The sequence below is a fragment of the Necator americanus genome, chromosome II, assembly GCF_031761385.1.
Source record: "Necator americanus strain Aroian chromosome II, whole genome shotgun sequence".
Taxonomy (NCBI): domain Eukaryota; kingdom Metazoa; phylum Nematoda; class Chromadorea; order Rhabditida; family Ancylostomatidae; genus Necator; species Necator americanus.
Genome location: NC_087372.1, coordinates 30184396 through 30201739, shown reverse-complemented (window position 1 = coordinate 30201739; position 17344 = coordinate 30184396). Strand labels below are relative to the sequence as shown.

General features: G+C 40.3%; 3 protein-coding genes across 4 annotated transcripts; 1 reads left to right on the top strand and 2 right to left on the bottom strand.

Moving 5' to 3' along the window:
• Positions 1-1593: 1593 nt before the first annotated feature.
• Positions 1594-7753, bottom strand: RB195_019926 (uncharacterized protein; the record flags this gene model as incomplete). 2 transcript variants are annotated; one of them, XM_064187997.1, is made up of 15 exons in its annotated part: positions 1610-1673; positions 1726-1803; positions 2311-2356; positions 2414-2472; positions 3611-3742; positions 3850-3950; positions 4403-4527; positions 4584-4772; positions 4962-5060; positions 5133-5258; positions 5309-5390; positions 5452-5538; positions 5614-5700; positions 7371-7515; positions 7692-7753. In XM_064187997.1, the coding sequence occupies 15 exons, from the start codon at positions 7751-7753 to the stop codon at positions 1610-1612; spliced, it is 1482 nt and encodes a 493-aa protein (XP_064043878.1). The 2 variants fall into 2 exon arrangements, with proteins under 2 accessions (XP_064043877.1, XP_064043878.1); XM_064187996.1 differs by lacking the exon at positions 2311-2356 and having other exon boundaries at positions 1594-1673.
• Positions 7754-9988: 2235 nt separating this feature from the next.
• On the top strand, positions 9989-11893 carry RB195_019925 (uncharacterized protein; the record flags this gene model as incomplete). The annotated part of the gene is made up of 4 exons (XM_064187995.1): positions 9989-10072; positions 11246-11325; positions 11403-11514; positions 11570-11893. 4 exons carry the CDS (start codon positions 9989-9991, stop codon positions 11891-11893), a joined length of 600 nt encoding a protein of 199 aa, XP_064043876.1.
• A 1292-nt stretch (positions 11894-13185) lies between these two features.
• Positions 13186-15995, bottom strand: RB195_019924 (uncharacterized protein; the record flags this gene model as incomplete). The annotated part of the gene is made up of 8 exons (XM_064187994.1): positions 13186-13323; positions 13379-13516; positions 13576-13656; positions 13877-13981; positions 14163-14267; positions 14325-14453; positions 14754-14884; positions 15896-15995. 8 exons carry the CDS (start codon positions 15993-15995, stop codon positions 13186-13188), a joined length of 927 nt encoding a protein of 308 aa, XP_064043875.1.
• Positions 15996-17344: the final 1349 nt, after the last annotated feature.

Sequence of the window (17344 nt, the reverse complement as noted above, 5' to 3'; positions counted from 1 at the left end):
TGTGCGTTGTCATGAAGAGGCCCGTGTTCGGTGGGCGGTACGCGTCGCGTTTTGTGGAACGACGGATCACTGTATTTCGTCCCGTTGGAACCCCAAGAATTCGCTGCTCGACACCAGAAGCTCTTACGTCTGTCTCCACCACCAGCAGTGTGGCTAGTGAGACGCGACGTTGGCGCTTTGTCGGCTCGACTATCTGTGTGAAATGGCTCTGTCTCTACTTTTGTTCCTCCTCTCCGTCTCATGGTGTGCTATGGATTCGGCTGGCCCTCCCAAAAATAATGCTGATAATAATCCTTGGTTGTCAATTCTGTTCTATGTGAACAATAGATTCTCTCGATTGATTTGTTTGTTGAATGTGTTGCAATCATTCGTTGTCATTGTAATGATTATTATTATTTTTTTCTGTGAACTGACAAATATGTTTCTTAAGATTAGCCATTTGTTTACCTTCGCGCGACGCGTTTTGATCCCATTGACAACGGGTCTGCTTGTGTAATCTTAATTCTTATTGAACATTCTCCTTTATTTGAAAATTGTGGTCCCTGTAGACATTTTTGTAATAAAGTGTCCGATATTGTGCGCACTTGAACTAACACTTTACTTGAAAACGTTGTGTCGATATTGAAAAGGTTTAATCTGTTCAGTGATATATCTAAAACTTAGGCATCTAAACCACTGTGGGTAAGGTGTCGAAGATAATTGATGTCGACTAAAAGTAAAACTAGAAAAAAGTGATTCTAAGTGAGATAATCAAGCTGACCAATCGGATTGATACGCCAGTGACTTTTTTACTTTAATGACGCAGCTCTAAGCAATATCTCATGCTGCACTTCTATTACAGGACTTTTTTCATAGAATAAGAGTTTGATTTAAAAAAAAAGTAAGAATTATTACGTATATAACACAGCAGAAGAAGTTCGGACTTTTCTATATTTGCAGCAATTAAAGGAGTGCTATTGCATTTAGAAACAATTCACGAGAATATGGTGGTGTTATATCATTGGGCTGAGAGGTTTTCAAACTCAAGAATGTACATGCAAAAAATCAGAAAATCGACAAATTTCATGTACTCTTTAATAAAGATGTTTTCGCTCTACAAGATAACGGTGTTAATCAGCTAACCCATTCTGGCATTCATAGAAATCTTGTTCTAGTAGTTATCCGTGCTTCACCTTCGACTCGCGAATTTAAATCACTAAAGGAAATATCTGCATTCAATAAAAATAAAAATATTGGAAACACGAGTATGGCTAATGGAAATGGTTGAGTGTCTTGCCGTGACACCAAGACAACCGATGAAGACCATCGGCAATGAAAACCTGGTGCTGATAGTCAATGATAATTGGTTTGAGTGTAAATTCCTATATTAAAGCTAGCGGTACTAGTGGTGCGCTAAGTTATGCTGAAAATAACGACTGCATCACAAAACCAAAGTAGTAATAAGCAAAACTAGCGAAATAGGTGAAACAATTCATACCCGTATGATGAAACAAATGATAATTCTTCTTCCAGAGCATGGTCGAAGATATTCATGATTGTGAGGCATCAAATGTCACTGATTAACAGAAATTAAACCAACAAATATACAAAACATCATATAAGTGTTCTGTTAACTGGCAACATAGATGGATCTCGTAGCAACCGTGAAATCACTGTGATAAGGTCCACCGTCGCTGTAAGAACAGAAAGTACACTGAAGAAATACATATTTAACCATGTGGTTACCTCTTGCTTTTTCTGGTGAAGATTCGGGAACAGTCTTTACCACTCGGTAATCCAACACGAATCCTCTTGGTGATTCCCCTGAAGCGAAAAAAATCTGTTTTTGATATAACAGCCAGAGTTGTTTGATACATATTGAGGACCTATTTGCGTACAATATTTTAACGAATGCTCTAAAGCGTTTTATAGTTAAAAAAATTATGAAAAACTATGCAAAAATATGAAAAAGTAAAGAGAAATAGCTGGGTCTTTCGATCATAAAAGTAAAATGAAACCACTGATCTATCCCTTTAGAATGCAACTACCTATCCCACTTTAACTCGAAATCGTTTGAGATTTGTATCGCACGCGAAGGGATGGTTGGCTCTGGGGCAGTTTCAAACCATCCTTGCAGTCCAAGTCAAAGCTTCTATCAACTGCGCTATGCGCTTATTAAACGGCCAGTTTGCTATTCAAATGCATTTCAAAGAAGAATTAACCCAAACGTTGATTATGGTTCCTCTGTGCGAATGTCGCACAGTTGGTAATCGGTTCCCTGCGAGTGCACCGTGGACGGTTCGAAGCCACCCTACGCCAGCCAGGTCTTACATTATTCTCAGTCGGTGATACATTGGCACCAGTATTGTCTGAGCGGCTAGAAACATGATACATGACTTGTCCTTCCAAGTCATCGAGAAATCTATTTGCATACCTTTATCCTCATGTTCAGGGGATGCGTCATCAAATTTTAGTGTTGTGGTTGTTTGATTCCTAAACGAATGTTTTTTTTTCCAATGACAATAGGCAGCACATAAGAAAGTAAGGAAAAAAGTTATGATAGAAAAGACAAAGACCGTGAATCTTTACGGAGTTTATTTTTATGACGCGCTTCAAAGTGTGAGGTCTCACGAAAAATAACTACGTCAAGCATAAGAAACTGGAAAACTGTGAAAGCATGTGAATAGAACGAAGATGTCGACTCAGGTTAGGATGAGCACACATCGAACAAAGAACCCTTTGAAGGCATCACCCCACGAATCCGAAATAGTACGGATTTCCGGTGGAGTATTCGTATACGGGATTGTAGATTATGGGAAGGAGGGTGATTCCGTTCATTTCTTCCTAATTGCCGTAGAAAATGGTCCGGAAAATACGGCTTCGAGCGTTCCGGCGCACTTTTTTCCACAAGCAGTTCGATTGGAGCGCGCCAGCCCTGTGCGGCACTGCATCTTCCGGGCTGCTTTTTACGGCAATTAGGAAGAAATGGACGGAACCACACCTCTCTCCATAATCTACTATCCCGTTTACGAATACTCCACCTGAAATCCGGACCACCTCAGATTTGTGGTATGCTACCTTTAAATCTGGCTGAAGCAAAAAGATGCTTTTAAGAACATAATTTACGTACATGAAATCAATTGTTGCTATTGTATCTTGGCGTAATTAAAAATATTAGATTGTATTCTCAAACTCTATTCAGAAAAAATGAACTATACAAATAAAACGTAAAATGAAGGCCAATTCGGATCGAAAATGAAGAACAGAAAAGTAAACATTAAACGTTTGCGAAAGTAAATCTGGGAAGTCGATCGTGATCGCGATTTGAAATGGAGGAACATTTCGACGCGATCGAAAAAAAAAATCAAAAAGTGGAAAGTGATATTCTGAGAAGCTGCAGTAGCCGATTTTACATTCGAAGACAACGATTATTTTTGATTCTAAGGAAAGTAGTAGTAACTCACAGAGAGGAAAGTAATAAATAAAGTGTGAGGACATAGTCATAGGGAAGGAGCCACAACGAACATTGCACCAAAAACAAGAGAGAAAAAAAAAGTAGAGTAAAGAAACGAAAACAAACCAAATCCGAAGACTAAAAGTCAAAAAAACTAACCTCTTAAAAAAAACTTACTTCACAGGAGTACGATCACATTCATCTTGGAAACCACCTATGTCTACAATTTCGGAGGAATGGATATCAGCGTTGTAAAAGACACGAAAATTAGCCAAATCGCCAGACAAACATAAAGTGCAGATGCTATCACTGAAATCATAGGAACATATTAGAGATAATACAACGTCTAACTTCAAGATGATGGTGAAATTGGGAAACTGCGAAAACATGTGACTGGAATTAAAGAGCCGACTTACATTAGAATATCAATTTTCGCAACAGCACAGAGTTGTCGTGATGGATGATTTGGTGCTCTGTTTGCATGATAGCTACAACATATGCACGTTTCCCTCAAACGCTGGAAAATAAAAATGCCATGGGAGGCATATTAACAGCAATAAAAGCACAAAAGATAGCAACATTGCTGGTATTTATTATCGGTGACCAGGACTACTTACTAGCCAATGAATGTAGTTGAACACCGGAAAATCCGCTAGAGAAACGAAAATAAGATTTTCGAATGTGCGATTTGTATTCGTGCGCATAATATTAAGAAAATGTATACATCCATGCGCTTTGCGGTGTTCCAGGAGTGCTATGTCTCACACATGCATTTCGTTTAAGTGTTAACTAGTAGAATTGCTGAGTTATACCATAAAAACTTTACTTTTCGTTTTAACTGTGTTTTTGTTTAATACACGCTTTTGCCGAGACAACAAGTGCATCCAGCCAACTAGTGCAATTTCTAGTAGCTAACATTGATGATCGTTGCTTCTTTTCTGTCTCCCCTAGATCACCTTATCGTCTCACCTTGAATTCTTTTTCTATAGAATCATCAGTGAGGATTTCGGGGACTGGATTATGAGCCTTTTTTGCTTTGTGCAATGCTAAGACAGCAACAAGGTCTTGAGCAGTGACCATGGTAGATACTAACTCTGGAAGCAACTCTCACTATAACAACAATAGGAACATGAATTTCCTTTAAAAAAACCTTCATGAAGAGGTAGCTGCGCTTCTCCTGCAGTGCAGGCCAAAAAGAATAACGCTCTGTCCACCATTAACATTTGGTTAGCATCACAGACCGTAATAGCACGTGCACTTCGTCGCTCGCATAACATCTTCCACACCTGCTGTGGTGCTGTACCGATGGATTCTTTCAAAGGAACATCAAGTGAAGTAGCTAAATATAAAATATTGACCTACGAGACCCATCCTCACCTAGAATCACTCTCATTTTCTACAAAAGTAATTTTTGTACGTTGATGTTCCACTTCAGTGAATATGTAAGCTGCACGAATACTCTTTTTAAATGATTCGTGATGACTTCTAGGTACGAAGTAGGAATTTTGGCTTATTGATAGACTTATACCGTTATGAACGATGTTGTTCTGATCCCAAACAGGAATTCCTCCTCCATAGAACACGTTAGAATGAAAGCTGATTAGCTTAGACCAACATGCACTCTTCCCTTAATTTGTTTAATCATCCATAATACCTGCAATAAGTACATCACATCTGAAAAGTCTTCTTAGCTACGCACCGCTTGCAAGCGTGAAATGAGCAACGGCAACTTCAGCGGGATAAACGAGGATGTCTCCAACAGACGAGAGAGCAGCAGTGTATGGATAGACAGCAATAAACTGGAGCACTTCAGATGAGAAGTCCACTGGAAAGGCAGGTTCAAGACGTGGTGAATATAAACTGCAGAGAAGCAACCTTTCCGAGCATCAAAAAATCTTAATTTATCCATCAAATCACGTTTCCCACACTCTCGCCTCGCGCGAATATCGTACTGTTCCTGAGATGAGACTTGAAAAAAGAAACAATATGTCGGTAAGAAAAGAAAAGATTACGCTCACAATAGATTCACACCGACAGATCGGTAGTGGGAAGTTGGGCGGCCGCTGGCTCGTTGACCTTCTCTTCACCACAGACTGATTGGCCATCTAAAAACAAAATTAAAAACATAATTTCAACAAATAAGACATCCCCTTGAAAAAAAAGACAAAAATACTACTTGCCCTGTCATCCACATGAAACTGACGAATGACTCCTCTCATATCTCCACTTTTGTTCTTTATTTTATTTTCCCATGCCTCTTTAACAGGCTAAAATGATGAATTAAATAGTGAGGACAACAAAGAGGAAAGTACACGTTTACTGCTTTTCTGACATGTACACACTAATATGTAATTCCAAACCACCTGTTACAAGAATGCATGGGAATCGCGGTCCTCGAATCGAGCAGTGATATATTTTATTTTTTCTTCAACAGAGGAAACGATAAACGTCAAAAATAGTGATTAGAAAGATTTCGAAGATTTTTGTGTCAAAAGCGTAGTGAAACTACCATCTTTAGTTTAATCTTCTTTAATATTTAGAATAGGAAAACAAGATTGACAGAAACTAAGACAGATAAGAAATGGGAAGCAACAATACTAATACCACAGAATAAGAAGCACCAGTGCCAGAGTGAAGAGCAATTGTGTATTCGGCCATTGACGCACGTAACGCTCATTTTTTATAAGGCACTCAATTGAAAAAAAAAATTAAAAATGCAGTCTGGAATATATCCTTAAGTGTTTTTGCTGACTTCCAATCTCTTATACAAGCGTGCTATTCTGTATGGTCATGTTTGATGATACCTACACCTTCTTTTCATAAAATCGAGGTAAAGCAACTTAAATTATTGTTTCGAGCTGCTTCAAATCGTCGAAATAAATAAATTTTGGTTTTGGAGAGGCATCCTAAGGTACATGTAGTCAACGCCAAATTCGTTAAAGTCGGTGCCCACGACTCCGCCGCAGTGCACAGACTCTCTCTACTTGGCAAAAAGTCATCCCTTCCTCCTCCACACTCCAATCACTATCATCCGGTTCAACGTTCAGCAGAGACTATAAGTGGCACCCGGTACTTTTGGTTTGTCAGAGAGAAATAATGTATCAAAGTTGACAGGATGCTTGGTATGGTCAAAACGACATGAAGGTCGGTGCAGTTACGTAGGCGTCTACGTTCAAAGCGGCGCGGTTGGGATCGAGGTGAGACCATAGCAAACTATAGTCGGGTCAAAACGTCATGAATCACGAGTGTAGTTGCGGTGCATTTGCGTACGCGCTCGAAACGGCGCGGTGGAGGCAACAGGTGGAACCGAGGTGGGACCGTCGCAGACTGCAGCGATGGGTGGTGTCAGTAAGGCTGCCCGCAGAGTTCAGAACGCGGTTTGGCGGCTCAGTGGTTTTGGCGATTACTGACTGACCACAACAGTGCTCTCAATAACCATCAAGTGCAGACCTGCACGTACGGCGCCGACCGCGCGGCTGTGAACTCTGCGGGCGCCTAAGGGTTCCAGTAAGCTCGTAACCGCCACGCCCCATTGCACCTCCTCGAGAGAAGACGCGTACGCAATTGCACAGTGCTTCATGTCGCTTTCATCCCACTATACATCGCGATGAATGGTGCTAGCAGAAATCTCTCCCTCGATTCTCACCGCCATCCACCACCGCAGCACTAAAACTATAAACTAAACCAAAGTAAAATAAACTACTAACGTAAGAGCTTAAAAGCTCTCGACAATATTTAAAAGTGAAGTGAGGTCGGTTAGAGATTGCGATTAAGAAATTCATGAAAAGGATAACGAAATAGTCAACGCAAAAGTTGCAGGATGAGTAGAGAACGAAGCATTTGTGCATGAGTGGGCACTGGTATTAGTACACCAACAGAGGTGGGACCTAGACTTAAATGCGAATGTACAAGACTCAAGGAAGAAGATGGAACCTACATCCCAAAGCTCCGTGATGAGTGCTTTGTCATCATCACAATCCTGGTTGTATGCTCTCCCGTATTTTCGATAGAACTGACTCCTTCCTATCTCGAGATACCAACACCAGTATGGACTCATGTTTTTGTTTGACTTCTTCGCTTTTCTGAAATAGCAGAATGAAGTCGATTGGAGCAGTACAAGTTCTAGCGCAAGCAGAAGAAAAATAAAAACCGAACATGCAGTACTAAAAAACAAAGAAAACCAGCTTTAACATCGAGACATAATAATTAGGGTTAAAAGTCTGCGCTGGTAAAAAGCTTCAAAAAATCTACCACCTACATCCTTTCCTTTCTTTGAAATGTCTGCTTAGATGGACCATATCCAAAAGAACATCCGCTCATTGATCGACTCGAATGTTTGGAACGACGTCTACAAACACAAATATGTACTTGTACGTATACGTATTTCAAAGATTCTGACGGAACCAGCAGAGTGCGAAGAATAAATGTACATGAAAATAAAGGAATAATTAGGGAATGACAATATCACAAAATCAAAGGAAAACAGACAATGAATGATTCGCGTATTCACTACACGTGCATATGACGAGCTCCAACCTGGAAAACCTGCGCCATTGTGACATCCACAAGTCGTCTATTCAAACACCAATGGCCAGGACTTGCTCTTGTTGTTATTTCAGCTCCTATTATTTCGTGTAGTTCTTGGTACAATGGATTGAAGGGGATTTCTTAGCAGGAATGGTTTGTGATGACTTACGCATCATGTGTCACGGAAACCAGTGGAATTGTAGGTCTTTTCACTGTTTTTATGAGAGCTTTTCGTGATCTTTGGTGAGACATGCTTTTGTTTTTTTTTTTACTTTTTTCTTCCACATTCTGAGCAGCACAAAGTCACCTTGTGGAATTCTGAGCTGAACTGCAGATAAAATACAGTGAGGTTCTGCTAGCCGGTTTTAAGTTTTGTTCAAATATGAATACTGAAGGAATCTTTACTTTTGCCCTTTGGCGCTCCTGCACCTGGCGAGCATCAAAGCCAACTCTCTACCATAGTTGTTCATTGACTATAAACGAAACTGGACTGAATTAATTGAATTTAAGCTGCTTTGTGCTAGGCGGACTACTTCTTTGTTCGTAATTCGACGGGGTTTTTTGTGCCAAAGTACGAAATGCATATTGAAAAATTTTCTGGCGTTCGAACGCCCACCTAGTGGTCCTGTTCCTTCACAAAGTCTTTCGAAGAGAGAGGTAATGGTCTTGTGATCTCCGTCGCAAACGAACAAGCAGCAAGGAACATTTACACATGATCGGTACAGCTGTAAGTTTTGCTGGTGCCCACTCGAGCACATCAACGACCAAATGTGGTTGATAGAGGCAGCAGGAACTTCTGTTTTAGTACAGGGCTTTGTCACATCGGAAGAGAAGCAGGAGAGCGCTCTGCTCAGGCATATTTTTACTAGAATTGCCAGAGCTTTAGTTGACCCTGACTACTGAGGGATACTCCAGCAAACCCGAGGGCATGAAATGGCTATATAGTCGGCTCATAACGACTTGAAGTTCGGTGCAGTAGCGTGGACGGGTGAGCGGCGCAGTAGACCGAGAGATTAGGATCGAATCGGACCCTCAATAGCTCCACTCATTGCTGTAGTCCCAATGAACTCAGCGAGAGTCCCATCTCAATCCTCAATCCTAAGTTGCATAAACAGCGCAACCGCTTATGCAACTGCACGAAGTTTCAGGTCGTTTTGATCCGATTATACCACATCGATGTATCTTTTGTGTACTTGACAGATGTTAGAGTTCCGAGCTATTTAAGACAGTTTTCCTAAGACAAGCAGAATATATCAAGGGGTTCAGTGGTGCTTTTTTTTACAAATGTGCTTTTTGTTGCGGTTAAAACCTAGAGAAGACCTTGCAGACACCGCTGTAGTTCGCGATGGAGCTCCATCTCGATTTCAACCACTGTCTCTACCGCGCTGCTTCGAGCGCAGCCATGCATCATGGTTCATGTCGTTTTGACCGTACTATACACTTAATGAAGCGATGAAATTTAGTCATAGCAACCAAGCCATGCCATTTCTATGTACTAAACTTCTTAGCTGTTAGAAAATTTTGCATTTATTCGACGATGCCAATCTTCCTGCGACTTATAGAAACTCCTCCTTGGAAAAAAAAAAACTAAAAAATGGAGGAAAATTTCAGCGCTTCTAGGCGCAGTTATAGATTAGTCCGATATATCCGCATTTGTTCTGAAGAAATACTCTGTTACTTGGAATTTCTTCTGCTTTTCAATCTGTTCCTCGGATCCTCTCTCCTTGAAGTCGCTCCCTTTTACTGAAATATTTTTAAAATCTTTGCCTATCGTTCGCTTCCTTTGTTCTATGTTCAATTACGAGAATATCCATGAGGAATAAATTGATGTCGATATCGTTGTATATGATAAGCTGTCATTATCCTTGTTCGTGTTCTGCAATGGTCACATGTCCATAAGTGTCGCTGTTGTCATGGGAACAGGTCTATAAATGTAATTTTACGCCATCGCAGTCGTGCTTTCGTGGTAGTCGTTACAGCTTGATATGTCTTAGATTTTAAGAAGAAATTCTGATGCATCCGTGAATAATGTTCCATAACACATTCCAAAGTGGACTATTATCTGTTCTGTACAGCGTTGGCAGCAATCCACTGCAGCTTTGGGACAAACAGGTCAGTGCCCCCGTATTCATAGTGTTCAGGAAGAGTCTTTTGGTTGTTGGAAATCATGCATCCTTCTTTTGATTTCCCTTGACTTGTTTCCTTTCTGTAACTATAATATGAGAACAGAAGTGCTCGACCGTAAGAATGTACCCCCAACTTCGTTTTAGCAGGATTTACGTCCATGTAGCTGGGATCCCTTGACTTGTTTCCTTTCTGTAACTATAATATGAGAACAGAAGTGCTCGACCGTAAGAATGTACCCCTAACTTCGTTTTAGCAGGATTTACGTCCATGTAGCTGGGATCCCTTGACTTGTTTCCTTTCTGTAACTATAATATGAGAACAGAGGTGCTCGACCGTAAGAATGTACCCCCAACTTCGTTTTAGCAGGATTTACGTCCATGTAGCTGGGATCAAAACGACATGAAGGACAGTGCAGTTGCACAAACGGTTGCGCTCGAAGCGGCGCGGTGAAGAAAGCGACTGGAATCGGAGGTGGGACCATCGCGAACTTCAGCTAAGTAGTGTTTTAGCAAAGGTCTTCCTTCGATTCTAACCACTGGGCTCCACCTCACCGCTTACGCAACTGCATCGTGTTTCATGTCGTTTTGATTTTACTATAGATCCTTTCATCCTTTAAGTAGACAATTTCTGGTGATTGCAGAAAGCTCAATTAAATATAATGGATTCGAAGGATAGGATAGTTCAGGTCTTAAAATATCTTGGTGCAGGCACTGATCTCCGTACGAAACTTCTTGTCTACCCAGTACGAAAATAATCATTATCACCAGTTTTTTTTCGTATTTTTTCTACTAGGTTGTGAAAGCAAAAAAGCTCTGCAAATTAACCAAACAATTCATGTGATTTGACTAAGTGCTGGAACGAAGTGCCGGAGGATCAAAACGACTTGTTCCAATTATAAATGGTTGTGATCGATATGAAACCCTCGCTATCTCCAGTTGGACTGCAGAGACTTGTAAGGTTTCCACCGCGCCACCTTGAGTATTGTTGAGTTTGAGTTTGAGTTGAGCACTTTGGTAGCAATAGCACCAGACTCTAGTTTGTCTAATCCCCATTGTAGGTGCTTAGTGGCTAGGCAACACCAAAAAACATTTGCTAGCTTTATTGCAGCTCCATTATTTCATTGCCTAAATTTGGAGTAGAAATCAGTTTTTGTTACAGGTTAAAAACGGTCATATAAAGCGGGTCACAGACGATGAAATTCAATCATTGATTATTGAGATTATCGGAGCCAACGTAAGGTAAGTCATATGAGTATTATTCATTTATAATTTCGAAATTTTTATCAACTAATTTTGTTTGAGTAAATTGTATTCAGCACTTCCTACATATCATGTCCACATGATCCAAAGAAAACATTGGGGATAAAATTGCCATATTTCGTTATGGTTGTGAAGAACCTAAAGAAATACTTTACTTTTGAAGTACAGGTGAGATTTGGGATAAAAGTTTGCTTTGACGTTAGAATTAGTTATGACTTTGCAGATCTTGGACGATAAAGGAGTCAAACGACGTTTCCGTGCGTCAAATTATCAGTCGAGTACACGAGTTAAACCATTTATCTGCACAATGCCTATGCGACTCGATGAAGGGTGGAACCAAATCCAGTTCAACCTCGCAGACTTCACGAAACGTGCATATGGGACGAACTACGTAGAGACATTGAGAATCCAAGTGCATGCTAACTGTAGGCTTCGTCGGATCTATTTCGCTGATCGTTTATATGCAGAGGACGAGTTGCCCGCCGAATTCAAATTATATCTTCCAATAAGAGGGCGGTCAACTTTGCCGATGAGTGTGAGCGTCTGAAGTTATGATATGAATGAATTATGATCTCTGTTTGCATCTACCCTCCAGTCCATCAAATGGCAGCTCCGTTGTTTAAATGAGCTACCTCATTAAAACAGCTCATAAGTGACTAGTCTAGAGCCCACATAGTCGTCATCGTATAGTATTCTTAAGGTTGATAAGTCGAATGTATGTAACTACATCAGGAATTTCTCAACATTTTAACCAGTGCATCCATGTCCTTTGCTACCCAAAGGTAGTAGGGCAAAGGAGTTTGGGAAGATAATGTAAACAAGTCAGAAACACAACTACCATTTTTATGATTTATTCCACAAATGTTATGATGTGCAAACGTAGACTGCGATTGCTACAGTATTTTGTTTTCAGAAAAGTACAGGGGGATTGAATTGATGAAACTCCTCCGAGATGAGGGACACATCTGCACCTTGTGTTTGCTATCAACCGCTCAGCATTTGATGAATTCGGATCAGACCTCCAATCCTTAGTGGCCTTCGAATGTTTGGATCTGAGTTTATCGTGCGCGGCTTCGATATAAAGAAGGGTCAAAACGACATGCAGCAGGGCGCATTCCAGGCGGCTGCGCTCTAAGCGACGCAGTTCAGTTAGCGGTTGGGATCGAAGTGGAACTATCAAGAACTGCATTCCACTCCACTGGTATGGCTACTCTCCAACATTTTTTAAAAATTGGGCGGATTAAGCGCTTCACTGTTACCGTTATATTGTTCACATGCGGTACCTGCGATATTTTATAACCTGAGAAATAACTGTGGAAGATACTCCGACGAATGACGAATACTAGGTAACTCAAGTTTGACATTCCCAATAACTTCATAGTTTCGGAAGCAATCGTTCTTGAGACAATGATTTAGTAAATATAGTAGGAAACGTCATGAAGCACGGTGAAATTGTGCATGAGGTTTCTCTCTCGAGGCGGTGCGCTAGAGTGTAGCGGTTTGGAGCGTACTGGAACCCTTGCTGGCGCCGCCCATCGCTGCAATTTGCGATGGTCCCTCCTCGGTTGCAACTGCTCCACCGCACCTTTCCAAACGCGTACGCAAATACACTGTACTTCATGTCGCTTTGACCCTATTCATAATAGATTATCTTGAATCTCGATTTTCTAGAACTAGAATGCGAGGTGTTCTGGATCCTTCTTGTTCATGTTCAATGGCGGAGATGAAAGTTTGATTGCGACAAAGAACAGCGAGTTTCTCAAGTTACAGAAATTTTAATTTGTGAAGCAATTTACTTCATCGAAAAATACAAAGCAAACAACAGAACCTGTATATTTACTATGCCAACGTTTTGACAGTTGTTGAGTTATAATGAGCTCCTAATTGGTAAGCATGTCGATGGTACACTATTATCAAAGGTTTTGTCTTCTTATAATCTTCGCCGAAGATCACTGCCGGTCCTACTGGTTGGATAAGCTGAACAGATATTTGCTGCAATAGGTGCATCTTTTTTGGAGGCTATGGTGCTTACCTCTATACTTCTCTCAAGGCTTTGACTGAGTGCATTCAGTTCTGGTTCTCCTCCCCATACACCACCATCTTTGCTTTCATTTTCTACTCCAAAGCAATATTTTTCGAATTCAAACTCATCCAATGGATCGTCGCTTTCCTGCGGCGTATAGATTTCTAGGCCAGATCCGCGAAGGAAATAATTGGTAACAAACTTACATTGGTTAGGAACGGTATGAAAGCATCCTTATTTTCCCTCATGTACTTCGCAGCCCGGCGGCGCATATCCTTACCGGTGACCTTAAGTAAATAGCATTTCACAGATGTATACAATCGGAATTGTATATGAGCAAGATTTCGCATGCATGTAATATGTATGTTTTCATTTCACACAGGCATTAGTTATCTTTTAAAATCAAAGAATGCGGGGCAAGACGGAAGGAAAATCATTGTGAAGAATAAAATGCAACTTTTAGGGAAAAGAATTTCTAGTTGCTAAGAAAAAAAAAAGATGACCGACCTGTTCATAACCTTTCACACGGGATAACTGGTTAGCAACTGCATTATAAAGACAATCTCCATCTGGAGCAATATCAACCAGGCTGAGTCCGCGCTCATCGAGAATCTTAACGAGTAAAACTTTGATATTGCGAAAAAGAAAGTTATTAAAAAAATCACAGCTTTTCTCGTAGCCATGATCTCCTTTCTTGCCTAGAAAAATGATGGGCTACCGCAAGAACGATCCACTCGTTTTAAATGCCTAATACAATTAAATGTAACTGTTTTATTTAAAACTACAAAAGAACCTTCTGAATAGCAGCCATTTCTGTAACGCGTAATGAAGTTGCGGCATTCTCGCGATCCTTCTGCACAGCCTCCTGCATACGACGAACTGCTTCATCTTTCTTGGCCTGTAACTAACTGATGGGCATGAAATATCTTCACCACTCATTATGGCTTATACAAACCTGCTTTTTCTTGTTTCTTGACGAAACCTGAACTTCCTTATAGAATGACTGTTCCAATCCGTCTAAATCTGATCTGGCAGGTTCAGAGGAAGAGTTTGGTTTAGCGGAAGGTTCTTCACATTTTGAGGACTACAAAAACAAGTGAATAGAAATGAAAAAAAAAAAACAGAAATCACATAACTCGCTCTTTCTATTTCAACTAATCAGAATAAAGGAAAAACTTGACGTGACTAGTGGCTACGATAACAATCGCATTCTAGCTTAACATGGTGAGTACAGGTAATGGATATACTATTTGTAACATCAAGTTGACCCAGAATTAGGACGCAGGAATAAAACTAAGAATTAAAACACGAAGAACGCAGGCTAGTTGGTTGTGATCCTCTTCACTTTTTCCATCCATAATCTTAGTGATGTATCTCAACCTACCTTCAGAATGGCAATCTCTTTTTCGTGTCTAGCAGCTATTTCATTTTCTAGTCGTTCAATCTCAGCATTCGTCTCCTTTTGCTTCTGCTTATTCCCAGATTTCGCGGTCTTTTTCATAGACAATGTTTTTTCTGAAAAAAAAAACAGGTTGCATAAAACTGGGTCTACTATTTTATTTTGCTACTATTTTGCTAATTTCTTATTCCAGTTTGAGAAATCAGCTTTACTGTTCGCGCTCCACTCTTCTGTGCCTTAACAAGTAATGTAGAATGTACAGATTAAGCCGAATGGTTGAACAGGAAGGGGCGAAAAGTAGCTGGGGAACACTCAAAGCTGTTCTAATTGTTCTGCGCTCATAACGCAAAAATCGTCTTTGGGGTACAAAAGTTGTTGAAGGCAGCTCATCACGAATTTGATGGTGAAGGAATCCGCGGGAAAAGCTAGGGTTAGGTTGCTGATTACGGAATCTGGAGTCGTTTCTCTGATCTCTCCCTAATCGTCGTAAAAAAACGGCTTGGCAGACGTTTTTTTTTAAACGACTATTTCAGTTGCAACGCACCTCCCTTCTCCCACGGCGTTTTTTTTTATGAGGATTAGAAAGAAATGAGCGGAACCGTCCTGGAGCCTGCAATCCACAACCACATCTATAGTTTCTCCGGCAGATTCCCTCACCACGCCAAACTTGTGGTATGCTGCCTTCAATTGTCAAAAGCGGATTGCGGAAAAACTCTCAGACCATTTTCTTTTTTTCCTCTGAAGTATTTCTACACTAGAACATGATACGACAGTTATTTACTTCCAGTAAGCCTGTTTAGAGAGTTTCGTAAAGTTAAAGCGTTGGGAAATCCAGTTCCATATTCTTTTTTCCTTTTAGCAGCTTTAGTCTACGTGTCAAGATCCTCGAAGACTAATGCTTAGGTTTCACCCGACTGAATCATCTATTCAATTCCAGTGATGAACTGTCGATTGATGAACTATCGCTTTCTCAAATAAGAAAGCCAATTGACGATTAAAAACGGTTGGTGTGCTGTAAGAACCATTTTGTGCCCAAAATGCAGTTCAATTAGAGTAGTTTTGAGTGCTCGGCACTATCTTTACATCCAAGTATATGAAGAGAGTCATAAATAAACCTAACAGAGCACCTTTTAAGGCTTTCTTTTCTTTCCTGTGCCGGGCGAGCAAGGCCTCCATTGGATCGCTTTCATCATTGAAGTCCTCAGCCAAACATGTACACTCCGCCATATCACGCCTTGAAAAGAGTACTCACAGTATATGAAGCTGTACAGTATGTCCAAAAGGGAACGGGCAATCTGCACAGAATATTTTCATAAAAGATGCAAAAGACTGATCTTCGTGTTTTGCTTTTACAGCTAGCAGATTCTTTAAATGCAAATTCGAACGGCATTGCTGCGGCGCAATGGGACTTTTCTTCTTATTACAGCCAATATTGCACCGAGATATTGAGTACAATGTAATGACTGTTTTTTTTTATTCAAAAAGTTTTCTCTTCTATTAAACAGCTAACTTCTAGGGAATTAGAAAGGAATAAACAAAAACAAAGAAGATGTAAACAAAACCTTAGCGCCATACCATCGCATTTCTTATGGTAATTACTCTCAGAATGCAAGACTGGTAACCACAACATCGTAATAGTCGTTAGATTTGGCAACAAAGTTACTTGGTTCAATGACTTGCCCACGTCAAAAGGAAAATCACGCATAGGCACTGTCACGTGTGCATAAATTTGTGAGCCATGTGAAAGATAAACAACAAGTCTTCATCTTGAATGTTTGGATTACAACTGTTCTTTGCACACAACTCCGTCAAACTTTCTGTATGTTTCACTTTTGATCGCGTTTGAGATAACAAGATTTTATTGTCTGCATGATAAAAAGTGACAAAGTAGATTCGAGGTGATGAGTCTATAATATGTATTCAATGGTCACATTATTTTTTCCAAATTAAAACGCCAGTTTTCACTGGACCCGGGTCGCAATCCGGAAGGCCCTTGCTTCCTTGACAGCAAACTTCACGAATTAACTGTGAATTGAAGTGTATTCTCTTCACATTGAGAGAAAAAGACTAGCAACGAAAACGACCATACAACTTCAGTATGTAATTTTCTTATTTCACTTGTGCTTTCAGGGTGGCCTTCTTCCCTTCGTATGTATTCCATTCGATTTTTCCCATCCTGTTATGTCAGTAGTGTTCTCTTCATTTTAATAGCCTTCCGTTCTCATGCTGCGACTCATCACACCAGTTCCTTCAAAGGTACGCCATATTACTGCTGCGGTTGCCGAAATTTCTCATTGAATCCGTCAAAATGTCACCGCTCTGTTGAGAAAATTGTACGCAGTTGTAATGTTCAGTTAAAGGCTATTAAAAACTAATCTGGAAGGCTTAATTCAAAAAGAAATGTTTTATGAAAGCCTACCATGACCAATTTATACGGTGCGATACGACTTTCGCAGAGAAATCTATGACGAACGCTTTGACCCGTTACTACGTCACAACTATTTCTAACTGAACCATAGAACTAAGCGAAACTATCACATGAACTTAAAAAATTCCTACATTGTTCACCTGGTACC